The 20,943-nt window shown below is 40.6% G+C and overlaps 2 protein-coding genes across 11 annotated transcripts in view; one reads left to right on the top strand and one right to left on the bottom strand.

Moving 5' to 3' along the window:
* YIPF2 (Yip1 domain family member 2) overlaps window positions 1-20,943 on the bottom strand; it is a 125,727-nt gene that overhangs the window by 48,110 nt on the left and 56,674 nt on the right. The window lies entirely within an intron of this gene.
* The window catches only part of SMARCA4 (SWI/SNF related BAF chromatin remodeling complex subunit ATPase 4), a 93,482-nt gene that overhangs the window by 40,639 nt on the left and 31,900 nt on the right, over window positions 1-20,943 (top strand). For 9 of the 10 annotated variants that reach the window (XM_073318959.1, XM_073318961.1, XM_073318966.1 and 6 more), the window contains exons 2-11: window positions 3,511-3,607; window positions 12,163-12,412; window positions 14,080-14,212; window positions 15,203-15,601; window positions 16,217-16,315; window positions 17,347-17,605; window positions 18,189-18,315; window positions 19,118-19,291; window positions 19,650-19,823; window positions 19,943-20,110. In XM_073318959.1, coding sequence (XP_073175060.1) covers window positions 12,191-12,412; window positions 14,080-14,212; window positions 15,203-15,601; window positions 16,217-16,315; window positions 17,347-17,605; window positions 18,189-18,315; window positions 19,118-19,291; window positions 19,650-19,823; window positions 19,943-20,110 — 1,755 coding nt within the window. In that variant the 5' untranslated portion in view covers window positions 3,511-3,607; window positions 12,163-12,190. Of the gene's footprint in view, window positions 1-2,453; window positions 2,570-3,510; window positions 3,608-12,162; window positions 12,413-14,079; window positions 14,213-15,202; window positions 15,602-16,216; window positions 16,316-17,346; window positions 17,606-18,188; window positions 18,316-19,117; window positions 19,292-19,649; window positions 19,824-19,942; window positions 20,111-20,943 lie in introns of all 10 variants that reach the window. The other variant, XM_073318958.1, reaches the window with a different exon arrangement.

Here is a 20,943-nt window from a genome sequence, read left to right as displayed (position 1 = left end):
GAAGGCTGACACCTTGTGACCCCCCCCCCCCCGTAATAACCTCACGACCCCCTGAGGGGTCCCGACCCACAGTTTGAGAATCCCTGATCTAGCCAGTATCCTGTCTCTGACAGTGCCAGATCCTTCAGAGGGAATGAACAGAACGGGGCAATTTTGAGTGATCCATCCCCTGTCATCCAGTCACAGCTTCTGGAGTTGGAAATTTAGGGACATGGGGTTGCATCTCTGACCATCTTGACTAATAGCCATTGCTGGACCCCTCCTCCATGAATTTAGCTAATTCTCTTTTGAAGCCAGGTATACTTTTGGTATGCACAACATCCCATGGCAACAAGTTCCACAGGTAGACTGTGCATTTTATGAAGAAGTACTTCCTATTGTTTGTTTTTAAACCTGCTGACTATTAATTTAATTGGTTAACTCCTAGTTCTTGTGCTCTATGAAGAGGTAAATAGTCACTTTCTGCACACCAGTCAAGAGTTACAGACCGCTGTCCTATCTCCCCTCTTAGTTGTCTCTCTTCTAAAATGAAGAGTCCCAGACTTTTTTTAATCTTTCCTTGTATGGAAGCTGTTCCATACCTTAATAATTTTGTGTTGCCCTTCTCTCCACCTTTTCCAATTCTAATGTGTCTTTTTTGAGATGGGATGACCAGAACTGCACACAGTAGTCAAGGTGGGGACGTACCATGGACTTGTATAGAGGCATTATGATATTTCCCATTTTATTATCTATCCCTTGCCCAATGATTCCTAACGTTCTATTAGCCTTTTTTGCTGCCGCTGCACATTGAGTGGGTGTTTTCAGAGAACTATCCACAATGACGCCAAGATCTTTCTTCAGTGGTAACAGCTAATTTAGACCCCATCCTTCTGGATGTATAGTTGGGATTATGTATTTCAATGTGCATTACTTTGCATTTATCAACATTGAATTTCATCTGCCATTTCTTTGCCCAGTCATCCAGTTTTGAGAGATCCTTTTGTATCTCTTTGCAATCAGCTTTGGTTTTAACTATCTTTTCTAATTTTGTATTGTCTGAAAATTTTGCCATCTTGCTGTTTACCCCTTTTCTATATCATTTATGGACATGTTGAACAGCATAGGTCCCAGTATAGATCCTTGGGAGACCCCCCTATTTACTTTTCTCCATTGTGAAAATTGATCATTTATTCCTACCCTTTGTTTCCTATCTTTTAAACAGTCACTGCTCCATGAGAGGATCAGTGAATTACAATAGTCCCTTCTGGCCTTATAATATGTGAATCTAAAAAAAGCACCAAAATGCTTTGGCAATAGGAAAAACATTACAAATGAATAAAATTAAGTATAACTTTTTTCTGTGATCAAGAGGGTAGTAACAGTTCTCTAGGGTCCTATATTAATTTTTGTTTCGATTGAAATTATGGCTATGAAACAAATAAGATATTTTGGGGTGGAGAGAAGTGTGAGATCCCTGCCGCTTTAACAAACATGTTCACACAAAGATCACTAGTTTTGATTCTTGAGGCAATTAATATTTTATTATAATACATTAGCACTCAGGGTTTTAGTCTAGGTCAGGCTATCTCAGCTGTGCTAGGCTATGTACAAATACAGAATTGTCCATCATCCCTGCCTATCTGAAAAGATGACTATTCTGTGAAGGGTTAGGGGAGTGGGAAACAATCACCTATAAATGTTTTAAATGGAATATATGGATTTTTTGTAATCATTTCAATAAATGTTGAGTTTACTCAGCTGCACCTCATTATGTTAGAATAGCACCTGGGACCTCCAATCAGGGTCAGAACAAACCAATGGATCACACTGAACAAATATTTAACATTGTCCTTACAAAGTGTACTTTACAAACACACAACAAAAAGACAGTCCATGCCCTGAAGAGTGTGCAGTGCAAGTATCTTTTTGTAGTAGATTGAAGCAGGAGAGCACATAAACCAGAGCAGTGATGATGACCCATGCATAAGGGACAGCATAGAAGAAAGCAAAAAGGTGTTTGTGGGAGGAGTGAACAAGTGGTAATTGAGGCTGGCATCACTATAAGGTGTGGGTTGTGATAAGAGTGGATAAGTAGAGAGGGGCGGAGTTGTAACAGGCCTTGGAGGTTAGATGTCTTCACTAATAATAACTGGTGCTTTTCATCAGTAGATCTCAAAGTGCTTTACCAAGGAGGTCAGTATAATTGTCCCCATTTCACAGATTGTGAAACTGACGCGTACTGTGGGGAGTAACTTGTTCAAGGTCACCCAGCAGGACATTGGCAAGCCGGGACTAGAACTCAGGTCTCCTTAGTCCAAGTTTAAGTCCAGTTCTCTGTCCACTAGCCGCACTGCGTCCTAAGCTCCCTGTTAGGGTTTATCTCAACCAGCTAACAGGTTAAAACTATAACTGCCCTGTCAATGCTAGGATTACAACATGGGTTTAAAAATGTACTTTTTCTCCTCGTACAGGTGCAGCCAAAGGGGGGAATGATGTGGTCAGTGTTTTGCGTGGAATGACTGTTTATTGCACCTCTATCCTGCTATAACACGGTCCTCGGGAGTCAAAAAATCTTACCGTGTTATAGGTGAAACCGTGTTTATATCTAACTTGCTTTGACCTCGAGCATTTCCATTATTAATAGTCACTTTCTGCCCCCTGACCCATCCAACGCCCCCCGCTCCCTGTTCCCTGACAGGGTGTGGGACTCCCAGGACTCCCACATCTAATGCCCCTGTTCCCTGACCGCGCCGCCCACAGAACCTCTGAACCATCCAACAACCCCGTCCCCTGACTGCCCCCCCGAGACCCTCTGCCCCTTATCCAACTGCTCGGCCCCGGCCCGGCACCCTTAACACCCCGCTCAGAGCAGCGTGTCGGAGCCAGACACACTGACGCGCTGATCCACCGGAGTGCGCAGCTCCGTCCCCCAGAGTGCTGCTTTACTGTGTTATATCTGAATTCGTGTTCTATTGGATCGTATTATATTGGGGTAGATGTGTATTTGTATTGTGGAGGTGCTCCAGTAATGGATCAAGACCCCATTGTGCTAGGAGCTGTACAGATATAAACAAAAACATAATCAGCCCCAAAGAGCTCAGAATCTGAATATAAGACAGATATAGACAGATTGGGGAGGACAAGGAAACAGTTTTATATTCTCAACCACAGAATGCAAAAGGGTAAATAAGGTGACAAAAATCTCATGATACCTAGAAATGGTCATTTCCCTTAGAATTTTTTCTGTATTTTAATGGAAAGGCAAATAAGTTTAAAATCTATTAAGTGCAGCAATTGTTAGTTTCCCATTTGGAGGAACACAGCACAAATTGTATTAACATTCAGTAGCACACTTAAGTGTTTGGCTCTCCACCAGCAAAACTTGTTTGAGTGAGATGCAGCAGTTCTTTCAGCATTAGAAAGTCTGAAAGGAGCTGAGCCAGTCATTTTACATCTTGACAAAGCAGATCTATTTATTGGATAAACACATGTTTAAGACAGAATAGTAATGACCAGTTTCTTCTACAGCACTGGATTAAAAACTGGTAATCCTGAGACCTCAATCCCTCCATCATCACCACATGGACTCTGGGCTGTGAGATATCAGAGACCTCAATGTCCACAGGTAAGTTCTGGGCTGCTGACTTGTTCATCTCTGTTCCGATATTGATATTTTATGTGCTACAGAGGTGAGTTTTAATCATGGTTTATTGAAATATCACTTAGCTGACATTAGAAAGTGGAGTATCTTTCAATTTCAGTCACCTTAGAAATATATTTAAGGAGCCTATAACGCAGGGGAGAAAGAATCTTAGTGTTGCCGCATTTTCAGATCTGTAGTGAACTGAACTGGGTGTCCCGTTAGAAAAATGGGGCTGTAGTGTCATTTCAGGTTTTTTGGATTCCTTTGTTGGTTCTAAGAGCAGACTTCCTTTCTAGCTAGAGCACTTAAATCGCATTCATATTCCTTGAAGTACGGTATCATCATTTCATTTCAGTGCATTTTCTCAAAGCACTATTTTGTCCTTGAAAGCATTTGAAATCCTAGTGTGGTGCAACCGGCAGATCACATTATCTATTGACAGCAAGAGAATGAAATACATAACTTACAACTGTGCCAATAAAGAATATGTCCCTTCATAAATTTCATTGACCATTTGTAAACTGCAGGTTTGTAGGTCAGCCATTGCAAGCTATGAATCTTGTGCAGTGAATTAGGGCTCAGTCTTTTGTAGATAATTGGGTAGTGTCCTCCCTTTTTTGTCAAAATAAGATATTTAATTGTTCTTTGTTTTCCACTAGCTATTTGGTGGGGCGGGAGAGAGGTTGTGTGCATTTGTTTTTTGTGGTGTGTGGATTTTTTTGGTTTTTGTTTTTAAGGAAAGGGAAGAGGAAAATGTGCAATGACATGTCAGAAATTGGTAAGATTTCTGAGGACTAGAGAGAGACATGAGTGGAAAGACAATAGTCTAGATACAAATATCAGAAACCCATCTACAAATACCTATCTACATAGATTAACAAAAACTATGATAACTGATGGACTTTGACTTTCTGGCTTTTGTTTGGAATCAGTTTTTGTTTATCACTGGATACTAGTCATTTTAAAGAAGTAACTTTTAAACAAGTAAGTCTGACTGTAGTCTGGCCGCTCTGTGCAGTGCGAGAGATAGAGCTATCAACGTTGTTCAACTTCTTAATTCCGCATGACAGTGAAAATAGGTGCAGCTGACAAATGCAGTTTCTGCTTCGAAGGACTTAACAACTTAAGTGTGTTTACGTGTACACAAAAAAAATAAACTATATCCAACAAAGGTTTAAGTAACATTGTAGGTAGGCTATTTAATATTGCTTTGCTTTTGTTCTGAATGGGAATATTGTAAGCTTTAAGAATCCTAAGGCTTAAACACTAACGTTGCATGCCTTTGCATTGCTTGATAACTGTTCTTTGAGCAGGATCCTAATGAAAGGCATCTTTAGAGTGGAAAAGAATCCATAATGTACTAAAATGTGCATCCTTCTTAATGGAGCAAGAAGAAAAATCTTACTGGGAAGAAAATCTAGTCAGTGGCTGGCTAGCCATCAGGAACAGATGTTTTCAGTGTCATCTTTAAATTCACGTGGAATAATTTTTCCTATTTAACTGAAACGTCTTGAATATAGGACAGGGCTAAACACACTGGCACTGTGTAGTGAATTTATCAGTACTGTTGGTAAATTTGTTTGCTGTGACTAAATATTTTTTTTTTTTTTTTTACATTCTGACTGATGTTTGTGCTCAGGTCTGAATGTTTGAAGAGGAAACCTCCACTATGTCCAGAATTGGAAGGATTAGATTTTTATTGGCAAATGTTGGTAAACATCGATTTCACTGTGTATACATAAACCACCAAAAAATATTTCTATTGAGGGATCATCAAAATTTACAGATAGAGTAAGAAAAGGACTGCTTGAGCACTTATTAGAGTTTGTTTGAAGGATATTTACTTTGTGTATTTTACATGTAATGTTGATTTGTGTTTTAACCGTTATAACGCTTTAACTTTTTGAATCTCAACATCTACTGTCGTTAAATTGTCTGACCCCTCTCATAATTTCCCACAACTGTGAAAATCTAAACAGATAAAAATTGGGGGGGGGGGGGGGGAAATGCTTAAAATCTCTAATTTAATGCAACTGTGAAAATTTAAGTCAATAAAATTAGGAAAGAATGCTTAATATAAACTGATATTATCAATGTTTAAATGACTAAAAAAATCAAATGTTGCCAAGCCTCATTATATCAAACTAAAATCTGGACTCAGCTTACCTTTCCATTTTCTTCTTTTTCCTTAACATGTTTGTATCAAAACCATGCATTGCTCCTTTATAGTCTTGTCTTCATTTAATCCTGTTTAGTAATCAGTCAGATTTGTGACCTCATAATCACTTTTGGTGATGTCATAGATGCAGGTTATGACTTCACAGCAAGATCAACAGAAGGTGAGGATGAAAGGATGCAGGCAGACTTCCTTTGTGCCTTTTAATAAGTGCTACACACATTTTTGATTAAAAATGTTGTTGTGTTATCAAGATTCCCTTTTCTTGTGATCAAGAATTATGAACCTAAGAGATTAGTTAGTGTGCACTCTTTCCTCCCTCTCACCTCTTTGCGTTGTCTATTTGTCTCTACAAATTCTTCCACTGAGCTGCATTTAGTTGAGGTCTAAGCTTTCAATGAATTTCATTGCTAATGCGAACTTGCCCTAGATTTCTAACCTCAGAGGTCCCAAAGAAATGCTGGAGGCAAAAACCAAATTTGTCACAATGTAGTGACTAACTACCAGTACCTCTGCAGTTGTGATTTAGGAATCTAAAACTGGACATGAGGTTTACTCAAATGCCATAAGGCCTCATGGAACAAAAGAATCTGTTCCAAATTCCTAAACCTTTGGCCTTATGCAGAAAGGCAGTGTCAACTCCCTGAAGAAGAGGTGACACTGGGAATAGTAAAATGAGGGAGGGTGGACCAGGGATTGAGGCAAGGAATGTGCCATTCTGAAGATCCAGTTTCTTCAAACCCATCTTGCAGCCAATCAGAAACATTTGCCCCCTGGACACAGCACGTCTCAGGGCACAATTTGGTCCAATTTTTACAACATGCAATTACGTCTCTTATCTGAGTACGAGTAGAAGCTGCAATCTGCAGAAAGCTTTAACTGAGGGGAAACCACATCTCAGTGCAGATAACTAATTTGTCTAATTTATCTTTAGGCTTGTCAGATTACCCTTTGATGGAGTAAGCAGCCTTGCTTGATATTTGACACCTTCATATCTTTCAGGCTTGATTACTGCAAATAACATCTGAAGTTTGGTATGGTAACAGCCCTAATGTTAAAAAGAACCACCTGGTTAGAACAAACTTCCCCAAACTGATGGGAGAAAATGGGGGACACTTACGTTTTTACAGGTCTCTGACAAGCAGAATTTTGAATTTTAGAGCTAAATTGATATATAAATATTAGGTCTGTCAATTAGTCTCAGTTAACTCATGTGATTAACTCAAAAGTAATTGATTAAAAAAATTAATCACGATTAATCGCAGTTTTAATTGCACAGTTAAACACTAGAATACCAATTGAAATTTATTAAATATTTTGGATGTTTTTCTACATTTTCATTATATATAATATAGTAATCTGTGTTTGAAATCAGTGTATATTTTGTATTACAAATATTTGCTCTAAAAATGATAAAGTTCACGAAAGCTTATGCTCAAATAAATTGGTTAGTCTCTAAGGTGCCACAAGTATTCCTTTTCTTTTTGTGAATAAGACTAACACGACTGCTACTCTGAAAAAAATAAATAGTATTTTTCAGTTCACATCATTCAAGTACTGTAGTGCAGAATTGTCGTGGAAGTGCAACTTACAATGTAGTTGTTTTTTTTTGCATAACTGCACTCAAAAACAAAACAATGTAAAACTTGAGGCTACAAGTTCACTCAGTCCTACTTCTTGTTCAGCCGATCGCTAAGACAAGCTAGTTTCTTTACATTTACAAGAGATAATGCTGCCCTCTTCTTCTTTACAATGTCACCAGAAAGTGAGAACAGGCATTTGCATGGCATTTTTGTAGCTGGCATTGCAAAGTATTTATGTGCAAGATATGCTAAACATTCGTATGCCCCTTCATGCTTCGGCTACCATTCCAGAGGACATGCTTCCATGCTGATGACGCTCGTTGAAAAAATGTGTTAATTAATTTTGTGACTAAACTCCTTGGGGAAGAATTGTATGTCTCCTGTTCTGTTTTCCGTGCTTTCTGCCATATATTTCATGTTATAGCAGTCTCTAATGATGACCCAGCACATGTTGTTCATTTTAAGAACATTTTCACTGCAGATTTCACAAAATGCAGTGAAGGTACCAATGTGAGATTTCTAAAGATAACTACAGCACTCGACCCAAGATTTAAGAATCTGAAGTGCCTTCCAAAGTCTGAGAGGGACAAGTGACAGTGGAGCATGCTTTCAGAAGTCTTAAAAGAGCAACACTCCAGTGTGGAAAATACAGAACCCGAACCACCAAAAAAGAAAATCAACCTTCTGCTGGTACCATCTGACTCAGATATTTTAAAATGAACATGCGTCAGTCTGCACTGCTTTGGATTGTTATCAAGCAGAACCTGTCATCAGCATGGATGCATGTCCCCTGGATTGGTGGTTGAAGCATGAAGGGACATATGAATCTTTAGCGCATCTGGCACGTAAATATCTTGCAACGCTGGCTACAACAGTGCCATGCAAATGCCTGTTCTCACTTCCAGGTGACATTGTAAACAAGAAGTGGGCAGCATTGTCTCCTGCAAATGTAAACAAACTTGCTTGTCTGAGCAATTGGCTGAACAAGAAGTAGGACTGAGTGGACTTACGGGCTCTACAATTTTACATTGTCTTATTTTTGAATGTAGTTTCTTGTACATAATTCTACATTTGTAAGTTCAACTTTCATGATTGCACTACAGTACTTGTGTTAGGTGAATCGAAAAATACTATTTTGTTTTTTACAGTGTAAATACTTGTAATCAAAAATAAATATAAAGTGAGCACTGTACCACTTTGTATTCTGTGTTGTAATTGAGATCAGTATATTTGAAAGTGTAGAAAAAATCCAAAAATATTTAAATGGTATTCTATTGTTTAACAGTGCGATTAATTGTGATTAAACTTTTTTAATCGCTTGATAACACTAACAAATATATGAAGAACATAGGATTTGTAAGACTAGATCTGACCTGAGGACCATCGAGTCCAGAATCCTTTTGAGGAAGGTGCAAAGAACTATGCAGTAGCAAATGTGAGATTATCTGCCCCCCATGAGGTTGTCATCCTGGTCTCTAACAGTTAGAGATTGGCTTAAACCCTGAAGCATGAGGTTTCATATCCTTTTCACAATTTTTGTTATCACTCTGTTTTTATATCCATATAAATGTTGGGTTTTTTTTTTTAAATTCTTGAGAAACTTCCTTATTTTTCTATCCTGTTTACAGATAAGGCAGAGGAGGGACAAAAAAATAGGGAAGGGGTTAACACTGGAACCTTATCTAGCAACATGGATTACCATCTAATATTGACCAATTGACAGTGTCTTACAGAGAAAGATCTAGAATAAGCGTTCTACTTTATCAATATTCTGATCATAAAAGACAAACATGAATCCTTTTAGAGTAGTATATTTTTGTCCCACAGAACAAGAAGCTCAAGAATTCTTAAATATTTAAGCAATACACCTTGCAAAGTAATAAAAAAAGACTTTGGATTGTACTTCTCATGAATGTGTTGGAGACATAAATTTAAAAATCCTCCTTTAACAACCCAAATATAGTATTTTAAACACTGAGATTTGTTATCCTTGATCATATAGGAGAACAGGTTTGCATTTTGTTCTTTCAGTTCCCACTTACGGTACCTTTTTTGCTCTCACAGCTGCAATATGTGTCAGAGCATGAAATCCAGAAATGGATTTGGTTTCCCATGTGGCAATTGGTTGGTTGTAAACATTTTACATGCTCCAGTGTAGCTTGGCAATTCTAAGATAGCTGATTCTGGCAGGTAATGGCATACATCTTTTCCCCAGACTCATTGCTCTGAGTATCTCTAGAACTTGAGAAATAACACTGTATCCTTGTGTTTTATTTTTAAATCAGAAGTTTAATTTATATTACCTGCCTCACAAGCAAGTGAAGCTTTTCTTGCATAATCAGTTAGACTTTTAATCTGGTCTGGGCAGTGAATATCTCGGCATTTTATATCCTGTGGAAACTTCAGTATGGCTACGTTGATGAGACTGTAGTGATGCTACAGGTTTTGCCTCCAAAACTCATTCTGACATGGCTGGGAGCAAAGGAGCATGATCAAAACTGAATACAATAAATGTTCTCTTCTCCATGGCTTATATTAACTGGGGCTTGTGTTCTCTTTAACCATCGGGAATCGTTACAAATATTTATACTCAAAACTGTCACCATACTTGAAATGAAAGCGATTTCAGTTGCAGAAATTGTAGGGTTGCTATCTGGACTCTTCTGTTGGCAATATGCAGCTGTGTAACTTGGAATTGTTATTCCAAACTGTACTTCGGAGCTACTGTTTCCATTGAATTTAGCAGATTTTAACATACAAATGCAATAGTGGTTGCAATTGTTAACGCAGTATTTCCACCTACCTGCGTTTTTGAGGTATCAGAAATACAATGTTATGTCAATTTTTGTTTAAGAAAGGGAGTTTCTAATTTAAATGGAAAAATAAATGAAACTTGGATACATTGATTATCAGACAGTGTGTTTAATTTGGTTTATGCTGCCACAGTTGTAGACTGTGGTTTGCTACCACAGATTCCATTTTGCTGCTAACTCAGTCTATATTACCCAGGTCCCATCACACAACACAATTTCCTAGGTTTGGTTACACAGGACTGGCAGACTTATCTTGAAAATGTTCCGATGGTTTGGATTTGCCTCTGCATGAGTTTCTTATACAATTTAGGTTCTGGGTCAAGTTTTCTATTTGAGGTTTTCTGGTATGTATTAGTGACTCAACCCTTAAAAGAAAACTGGCATCTTACAGACTATGAGCCAAACCAGTGCCTTAGGGCACATATCTTCTGCAAAAAGTTAAATGGATAGAGCAATGTTTTCTGTAGGCATATTGATCTCTCCCAAATTAACATATTGAACTGGGTTCAAATTCCAGAGTTTTACTTGGAATATATAACCTATCAAGGTGTAGCAGCAACAGCATCTGGAGACTTGTTTGTACCATTGGAACAGCTTTCCGTGGTTAGTGATAGATTTTCCATCACTGGAAATTTTTAAATCAAAACTAGGTGTTTTTGTAAAAGATCAGCTCTTATTCAAACCGAATAAATTCAAGGAAGTCCTATGACCTGGGTTATACTGGAGGCTAGATTAGGTGATGGCAATGATTCCTTCTGGTTTTACAATCTGAGTCTACACAGAAGTTACATTAGTTAAAGTTAATCTTAAATTGGTTTTAAAAAAAAGTTTTTTGTTAAACCATTGTTTACGTGGGCACAATTATATAATTTTAAAATAGATTAGATCAGCCGAATGTGCAACTCTGAATTTACTAACTGATGCAAAGTAAACAAATATAAGACGGATTTAAATCCGTTTGTCTCCACCCAAAAAATTACACTAGTTTAACAAAAATTGGTGTAAAATAACACTTTTAGTTAAACTGGTGCAACTTTGCATATAGACCAGGCCTTATTGGGATAACACCTCCTTTGCATTCACATAATGCCCAGTAATATTGATGGGTGTTAAGCACATACATTGCAAGGAAAATCGACCCTTTTGTGAACTTCGTACATGCTAATGATAACTGGTTTACAAGTATTTGAAGGGTGTGAAAACGAAGGGGAGAGAGAAATTCTTGAGGGTGGTCCTAGTGTGTGCTACGAGAGTTAATGGGATGAAATTAAAGGGGAGATTTATTCTGAATACCATGAAAAACTTCTTGAAAATGAGATTTACAAGACTGTGAAATCATCTCTTTGAAGAAGAGACGGAAACTGCATCACTGTTGGGGCATTAAAACTAGTCTGGATGGAACACAGGGGAACAGATCTGCCCTGGCTTCAGGGAGTTTGGGGTGGGGGGGAGGGAGAGATTGGATTAATTGATCTTTTGTTTCTCTTTTGTATGGCTTTCTGACAAATGCAAACAAGAATAAAACTGTTAATGTACATTTTTTATATTGGTATAATTTATTTGGAATTTCTATTAAGCCCATAGTCTGGCTGCTTGAAACCCCGTGCATCCAAGTATATGGGCAGCTTCCCCCATCTGTCTTCTGAATTTGTTTCCCATGCTCATGCTCTTCTTTGGCAACATGGTCATTTCAAAGACGATGCATATCGAATAGTAGGGTGCTCGCTTCAGTCCCCTGTCGCTCCGTGAAATAAAATAGCACTATTATGATTTATTTATTTACTGTATTACTGTAGTGTCTAAGTGTCCCAGTCATGGGTATATAAACTTCTACCCTTGCCCCCTCTCAACTTTATGGGGCGACACTTCTGTCTTCAAAGCGGCACACCCTCAGTTTGCCATGTTGTAAGCCACTGACTGACTTACACTGACAGTCCTGTCTAAAGGCATGCTCTCTTGCACTAGGATACTGGTTTGAGCAATTCCATTGAAGATGTCCACTCCAGATCCTCCAATGGGAGGAACTCCTCGCCCAGGTCCTTCTCCTGGACCCGGCCCATCACCTGGTGCAATGTTGGGCCCCAGTCCTGGACCCTCGCCTGGCTCTGCACATAGTATGATGGGACCCAGCCCTGGACCACCTTCATCAGGACACGCTATACCACCTCAGGGGTCTGGGGGCTATGCTCAGGACAACATGCATCAGATGCACAAGGTAACCAACTGTAACAGTGCTCTGTTTGAGTGGGGCTTTTATTTTTTCCTGGCAGAGCTTGTACATTCCTCTTTTTCCCTAGTTATTAAAAATAAATGAATATAAAATGAAACCATTAAGAGTTGCCCTAATTTTCTACAGCATGCGATTTCCCCACAGCCAGTAAAATGTAGAGCAAGATATGATCCTTCCTAGGTCTTATCTTTCACAGTGGATCAAACCTGAAAGCAGATGAGTATAAGTTAAAGGTGATTTGTGAAGGAAATAAATAAAGGCTTCTGCCTCATTTCCATTTCTTGACAATGGATACAGAAGGCCTGGAATGTGGTGGGTTTTTTTTTTTTTTTTTTTAAAGATGGTTTACTTTGTTTTTGATACCTTAGGGATATAAAATATGGTTTTGCTGGAAGACGTGGGTTTCAGATGTGTAGAACCCTGCAAATCTGCAGATATCCACAGACCATGTTTGTGGATCCAAATTTTGTATCTAGAGCCCTGAAAATCTGCGGATATCTGCTTTTATATCTGTGGATATCCGTGGGCCATGTCTGTGGATCGCATGCAGATCCAAATTTTGTATCCATGCAGGGCTCTACAGATGTGAACTGAAAAACTTTCTTTCTTCTAACTGAAGGGGCAGGGGATTTGAAACTTATATGTATACAAACTCATACTTGTATATTAGTATGAGTTTGTACACATATATTTGTTTGCATGTTCATTTAATTCAAATGCCTAATAAACTCATACAAGAATATATTAGGCATTTGAGTTAAATGAACATTAACAAAAGTAAACAAACCCTCCTCCTACCCCACAGTTTAAGTCTGATTAAAAATATTTTTCCGTGTTAGTTCTCAACTTTTGTGATGTCAGAATTCATGTAGTTCTGTGGCTATCCATAGAGTTCCAGGGTGGAAAAGACCTCAGTTTTTAATGCAATAAACACCCTTTCAGGCCCTCTTCATACAAAGTAAGAAAGCAAAGAAAAGGTCCAACCCCTAATTTTTTACCTGACTTGGTCACCGTTATCACACCCGGTACACACAGGATGTTTTAACAGTTGGTATACTGTGTTCAGGCATAACCTATTTTTCAGTTGCTGATATGTGGGCTGCAAAATAACAAGAAATTGGACTTGGATTTCAAGGAATAATGCATTTAGTCTCAGAGTTATACCTGAAATTCTTTCATGAGATACATACAGCGCCTCTCAGTCTCATGCCACTGTGAACAAATAATGCAAGATAATGTAATAACTAATGCCAATGGCAAATTTTACAGCCTATGAGGAAATTTCGCTAGATACCCTCCAGGCTTAATGTGATTTTGGACTAAAAAATATTTGTCCTTAAATATTTCTCGTGTGATTTTTTTTTTTTCTTTCACTTCATTGAGTGCTGTCTGTTTATATGGTATCCTGAGTGTAGCCAATAAATCAATCTTCCTTTTGAAGATTGATGTTGGTAGAATCTGGGTCAGCATGCTACAAATGGTGCATCATTCATGTACCTAGGACACTACTCATCTAAATACAAACTGTACCACACAATGCAGCAGCCTATTCTCTGCTTCCACTAGTCCTTTGCCTCTAGGAGTAGCTTAGCTTTTTCTTTGAACGTAATTATTTTTAAGCAGGTTTTGCGCTGTCCCTTTTTCCTTTGCAGCCAATGGATTCCATGCATGAGAAGGGAATATCTGATGATCCTCGGTACGGCCAGATGAAGGGGATGGGAATGAGGCCAGGTGGGCACACGGGAATGGGTCCTCCTCCAAGCCCAATGGATCAGCATTCTCAAGGTCTGTCTTTTTCCTGAGCGAGGGGCCTGGGCGAGATTTGCAAGCAAGTTTCTGAACGGGACACTGGGCCCCAGTCTAGTGTTCAGTTTCCTTGTTGATTACGGCTGCAGTGGGACTCCTCTTGGGAGAGTGCACTATTACAGTAGCAAGAGCAGAGAACAATATGGATACAAACTTCGAATTTTTGTGAAAGGCCACCTGTTCCTCTCCATATTCTTTCTTTCTACCACACTGAGGACAGTTGCTACACAAAAGGGCAGCTGGTGTCCTGGCATAGCCACTTACAGCACAAAGTTCCCACAAAGGATACCCAGCCATATCCTGTAATTTCCTCTGCTGCCACTGAGAGTGCTCCTGTGCTCCCTTTGTCATGGGCATGGCAGTGGTTCAAGAAACTCTGGGGAGAGGGTGGTTTTATGATGGAGAAAATAAATCTACAAGCAGGGAACAGATGGGCCATGCAGCAGGTAAGAGACTTACAGCCCTTCGCAGCCACCAGTATGTCTGTGAACCCTCCCTGGACAGATTCCTCTGTAAATCCTCAAACGGGATTATTTTTGTTCTTTGTTTTAAACCTTTAGTTCCAAACCGGTTTCAGAGTAACAGCCGTGTTGGTCTGTATTCGCAAAAAGAAAAGGAGTACTTGTGGCACCTTAGAGACTAACCAATTTATTTGAGCATAAGCTTTCGTGAGCTACAGCTTACTTCATCGGATGCATCTGATGAAGTGAGCTGTAGCTCACGAAAGCTTATGCTCAGATAAATTGGTTAGTCTCTAAGGTGCCACAAGTCCTCCTTTTCTTTTTAGTTCCAAACAAGTTTTAGTGCAATTACTTTCATTGGGGACCCTGGCTTAAAGCAGTTGCAGCCTCCATCAAGAGTGATTAAATAGCCTTTTTTCCTATAGCATTTTTAAAATAAAACTAGCCTTTCTGTATTACTATGCGAAGTCTACAGTATGCTGTAATATAATTGCATCTCTCTTTCCAGGTTACCCTTCTCCGCTTGGCGGTTCTGAGCATGCCTCAAGCCCAGTTCCAGCTAACGGTCCGTCCTCTGGCTCTCAAATGTCCTCTGGTCCTGGAGGAGTCCCGTTAGATGGTACTGACCCACAAGCATTAGGACAACAAAATCGGGGCCCAACCCCTTTTAACCAGAACCAGCTGCATCAGTTAAGAGCTCAGATCATGGCCTATAAGATGCTTGCCAGAGGGCAGCCGTTACCTGACCATCTTCAGATGGCAGTGCAGGGAAAGAGACCAATGCCTGGAATGCAGCAGCAAATGCCGACGCTACCTCCACCCTCTGTATCTGGGACAGGACCAGTGCAAGGAGCAGGGCCTGGGCCTGGACCAGGACCAACACCTCCAAATTACAACAGACCTCATGGTAAGCGCCAGCTTTGTTCCTTCCTTAGTCTAAATTCAAGACTCTTCCATTTCAGTACAGATGCACATAGACTGATGCATGGGGGTAGCATACACTTTCTGTTTATCTGTTTGGTACCTTACATTAGCTTATGGAGGGATGTTTGTCTGTACAATGTGTCTGGTCGTGCGTGCACAAAGACTCCTTTGTCACTTTCAAGATCCTGCACCATTTTGCCCCCCACAATATCTTTGCTCTCATTCCCTTGCATTCCTCCTAGGCCCCTCTCCTAATTGCTTCATGTCTCCTTTCACACTGTTTTGTGTCTTTTCACAAACCCTTTCAAGCCTGCTGCTAAGCACCTCCCCCATATTGCACCTCCCTTGTGGGAAACATTCCATCCTTTATAGCTGTGTTGGTATCACCCACATGCAGTCATGTGTTTCAGTCTGTCTGAATTGGGACTCTAAACTCTTCAGGGAAAGCTTGGAAATGGCCACGTATGCTGACCATGCTCTCACTAATTAAGGAGCCTGGTTTTGTTCCTATTAACTACATGCAAGGAACAAGCAGATATATTAATAAACTGCAGAGAGAGTGTCTTACTGCTGTCTTTTTTTACTCTTCTTTGTGCAGGTATAGGAGGGCCTAACATGCCTCCTCCTGGACCCTCAGGAGTTCCCCCAGGAATGCCTGGGCAGCCCCCTGGTGCACCCCCAAAGCCCTGGCCTGAAGGTGAGAATAACTAGGGTTCTTTTAAACCGTTAATTACAACAAATTTCTCTGGCATTCCCTTCCCCAGAGCAGTGAAGGCAGCATGGGGATGTGCTACTCAGGCATGTGGAGGAAGGGCACACTGAAGTGAAAACTGAGTCAAATGTTTTTTTTGGCATCTTCTTTTGTTCCCCCAGCACATGAGTTGTTGCAAATCCTAGAAGACCTTTATTTTGGTTTCTGCTACAGTGTGTCCCTGCCAACTGTGGAAGACCTTACAACGTTAGCTAAGCTCTTTTAAAACCCTCCACCTGGATTTTGTGATCCTGCAGACAGACCAGTTAATTCCAGTGCAGATTTTGAAGCCTCTAGAGTATTTTTTTGGCAGCCACTTGATGTCTTTGCTCAGGTGGTTAGACTCCAATGGGTGATCTTTCCAAAGAGCTGACTCAGGCATCTACATGCTTTTATTCTGCTTGAACTGTTGTACTATAGGGGACAGCTGTACAAAGCTGCGCAGTTCATCTTGTAGCTAGGCGGAAGGAATTGCATTTGGTTGATGTGAAATTTACAGCTTGCCAGATGATTGAGAGGAGGTGGGGGGATAAACAGTAGGACTGAACGACTTGTTCAGGAGTCAGCATGGGGTGAACATAGCAATGTCCTATGTTATAAAGTATGGAAAGTGAATACGGAACATATGCAGAAGCAGAATATTTTTTAACCGTTTTCTCTGAAGAGGTTTTTTTGCCCTTAGACCTTGTAGCTGGGCTGCATGTCAGCATTCCAGTGCTACTTAGCGCCAGAATGTTCAAACTTGGGTGCCTGAAGTTTGTCACCTAAATGAGTGTCCTGATTTCCAGAGGTGGTGAAGCCAATAGAAGCTTTGTGCCCACAGCTGCTCTGAAAATCAGGCCATTTACTTAGGTGCCTAACTGGAGTCACCCAGGTCTGAACGTTTTGGCCAGGGCCCACGGTCAAATTCTGACAGGTTTAAAGAGGTGTCGGGGGACATACAACCCAGTGTCACTCCCAGTTTGGTTTTTGAACAGGACCAATGGCAAATGCTGCAGCCCCCACTAGCACACCTCAGAAACTGATTCCTCCTCAGCCAACTGGCCGTCCTTCACCAGCACCCCCGGCGGTACCTCCTGCAGCATCTCCTGTAATGCCACCCCAAACTCAGTCACCCGGGCAGCCAGCCCAGCCTGCCCCCATGGTGCAGCTCCATCAGAAGCAGAATCGTATCACACCGATCCAGAAGCCAAGAGGACTTGACCCAGTGGAAATCCTTCAGGAGAGGGAATACAGGTAAAAGCCATGGCTTCTGTTGGAATTGTGAGATGCTGATATCAAGTGGCTGGCTGCCTCTCTCCTTTTATCCTCCTACTGGTGTCCTCAGTTCTCTTGAAGAATACAGTGACTTTCCTTATTTACCATTCTCCCCCTCAGCGCCCCCCCCCCCCCCAAATCAAAATTCCCAGTTGACATGTGCTGTACAGACTAATCTAGGACTGAGAAGAACTGTGCATAAGTTCACTTCAGAGCCTGTCAGGGCAACTCCTGAGATCTTACACATGCCTGCCTCTGCTTCTCCCAGGGGCTGACATTTCCCTGGCACTTTGGTTATTGAGCCCAGGTCTCTTTCATGCCAGAGAGGACTGCTACTGCTATGCCCATGTATTAAATGATGTTTTAAGCCCTATGTTCCAAACAAAGATGGACATAGCTGCCAAGAACTTCCATCGTACTTGAGATACGGTGACTCAAGGACTGGACAAAACACAGATGTATTTGATAGTCTTTTCAGTTGAACAGTAAAAGGCTAAAAGTGCCCAGACTTACTCATTTTATTTGTCTTCATCTGCTACGAAATTGTGTCTTATCCCCACAGATTGCAGGCTCGCATTGCTCACAGAATTCAAGAACTAGAAAACCTGCCCGGGTCCTTGGCTGGTGACCTGAGAACCAAAGCTACCATTGAACTTAAAGCACTAAGACTGCTTAACTTCCAGAGACAGGTAGGTTGTGGAGTTTCAGCAGCTGGCTTTCCAGTGTGTGATGCCTGATTCAGAGCAGGAATTAGCCAATTACTGCAGATTTTGTAATGTAAGGCAAATGCCAGATACACAGGAATAAGATAATTAGTGTGCATTTGTGTCTGTCTGGCTTGGAATAAAACAAACTGAACTAAATACAAGAACCTCCAGGCCTGCCTTGTGTGTTAGCTGGTTACCTTGGAAGTGGTCCCTGGATACTGGACTAGATAGAGCATTGGTGCATCCCATTTCCTGCTCCACTGATCTGACCTGACAGAAGGAAAAGCTGCCTGATGAGATGGGCCATTGGGCCAATTTGATGTGGCAGTGGACTAGATGAACCGTTGCTGTGTGGTGCTCTGGCAGCATCTTTATTCTTATAAATCTCAATTCTGAGACTCCATGTGGAAGAGAATCTGATTTTTTTAAGTAGTTTTGCTTTTTTGTTTTTCCACTGAGGGTGCAATCCACCCTGTGCAGAGGATCAACACAAGGCTGATGCACCATGTATGTCGCACAAGGGCTTAAGATCTAGAATAGGCCTTTTGCTGGTGAATTTCACCCTTAGTGTAAATACGCAGTGTTATACTGCGACACTGCATATTTTTCCAGTTCCATACCATACATCTTCGACCTGAATCTTTTGCCCAAGGCATCTTCAGAATTGTATTTCAGCCTTTGATTGTATGAAGTTTGGCCTTTTTAATGCCATGCAAAACTTTGGCACTTTTAAAATGGCACACAGAGAGAAATTAATTTTTTTAAATGTGAATTTCTTGAAAAGCTGCGCCAGGAAGTCGTGGTGTGCATGAGACGAGACACGGCCCTGGAAACGGCGCTGAATGCCAAGGCATACAAACGCAGCAAGCGGCAGTCCCTGCGCGAGGCTCGCATCACAGAGAAACTGGAGAAACAACAGAAGATCGAGCAAGAACGGAAACGCAGACAAAAGCACCAGGTAAGTTGTTTCCTTCCTGTTACTTTATTTTGTTTGTTGTTGTTTAGGTTGGGATTTTCAAAGGAGGGTAAGGAATTTAAGATTTCTTTGGGAATTGGGCACCGAAGGACACTAACTCTCTTGTTTCTCTGTAGAGAGAGTTAGAATACGGAGGCCATTTAAATTGAGTCGTTACTGAGATGTTAAATATATTTGGGGCAAATTACAGTCAGAGGAAAAGATCTTTTTTTGTGGCTAAATCTATGCATCAAATGGCTTACAACATAAAGACATTGATTATTACAGTGCAGAACAACAGATGGCTAGTGTGTGTATCTTGACTTTTTATAGTCCAATTGCCTTCACTTTGTCCCTTCAGGAATACCTCAATAGCATTCTCCAGCATGCCAAGGATTTCAAAGAATACCATCGATCTGTCACGGGAAAAATTCAAAAGCTTACGAAAGCGGTGGCTACTTACCACGCTAACACTGAGCGTGAGCAGAAGAAAGAGAATGAGAGGATTGAGAAAGAGCGAATGCGCAGGTTGATGGTAAGGTTTCCCATGGGACTGTAAAACAGTTTACACGCGCGCACATGTTGTATAGAAGTTTTAGCTGGCTAAATTTCTACTCGGGGCTGAAAGGATACTACCCTTCCCTCTTCCTTTAGGCTGAGGATGAAGAAGGGTACCGTAAGCTTATTGATCAGAAGAAAGATAAGCGCTTGGCATATCTACTCCAGCAGACAGACGAGTATGTGGCCAACCTGACCGAGCTGGTGCGGCAACACAAGGCCGCACAGGTGGCAAAGGAGAAAAAGAAGAAAAAGAAAAAGAAGGTGACTTAACGATTAAGCCTGCTTGTTGCTAGGACTGTTAGCTCTGGCAGGAGCCAGGTCTGGAGTAAGACAGGGGTTTGGAAACTGCTGTCTCTACTGTCATGCCTTGTTTCCGAGTTGCACTAGCCCAGCCTTGGCGGTTCAGAACATCTATTGAGCAGAGACGGTCATTCGTGCTGACGGCTTGTTCATAGACAGCTGTGACTAGGGTGAGATGAGCAAGCTCACTTCTCTTGTAATCAAATGCCATGTTTGAACTTGGGACTCCAGAACTTAAAGCCTAATGCATCATCTAACCTGCCATACCAATAAGCAGTTTACCCTACTTGAGAATGCATCTCTAAAACCAGAGTCTTCATGCTGTTTTCCTTAATTTTTTAACAGAAGGCATCGTAAACTGCAATGTGATTTTTTTTTTCTTCCATAGTAATATAGTGAAAGAAACTGAAGACTGGTCTGTTTTGCCAACTTAAATATAACTAATGGAAATTTACTAGAGAGAATTTACTACAAGTTTTCTAAAGCAGAAACTCATTTGGTGAGAGTCACTAGATCAGAAAACTTGCAGTAAATTTTCCTTAGTAAATTGCCATCCATTAAATGGAAGTTGGGAAAAACTGAGAGCAGTTTTTTTGGTTTCTTTTACTGAAAAAATGGAAGAAAACAGTGTTATGAGTATAAGGGAATAAGCTGGTAGAACTGATAACAGTTTTTAAGTGTTGTGGTTTTTTGGTTTGTTTGTTTTTGTTTTCTTGGCGATAGGGATTTCTTTTCCAGGAGATTTAAAACGGGGTGTCTTGACTTTTAAAGAACTATTTTGATTTCCTTTTAAT

This window comes from Lepidochelys kempii, chromosome 20, assembly GCF_965140265.1.
Source record: "Lepidochelys kempii isolate rLepKem1 chromosome 20, rLepKem1.hap2, whole genome shotgun sequence".
NCBI classification, from domain to species: domain Eukaryota; kingdom Metazoa; phylum Chordata; order Testudines; family Cheloniidae; genus Lepidochelys; species Lepidochelys kempii.
The sequence above is the reverse complement of the archived record's forward strand: the minus strand, read 5'-3'. Positions and strand labels throughout refer to the sequence as shown.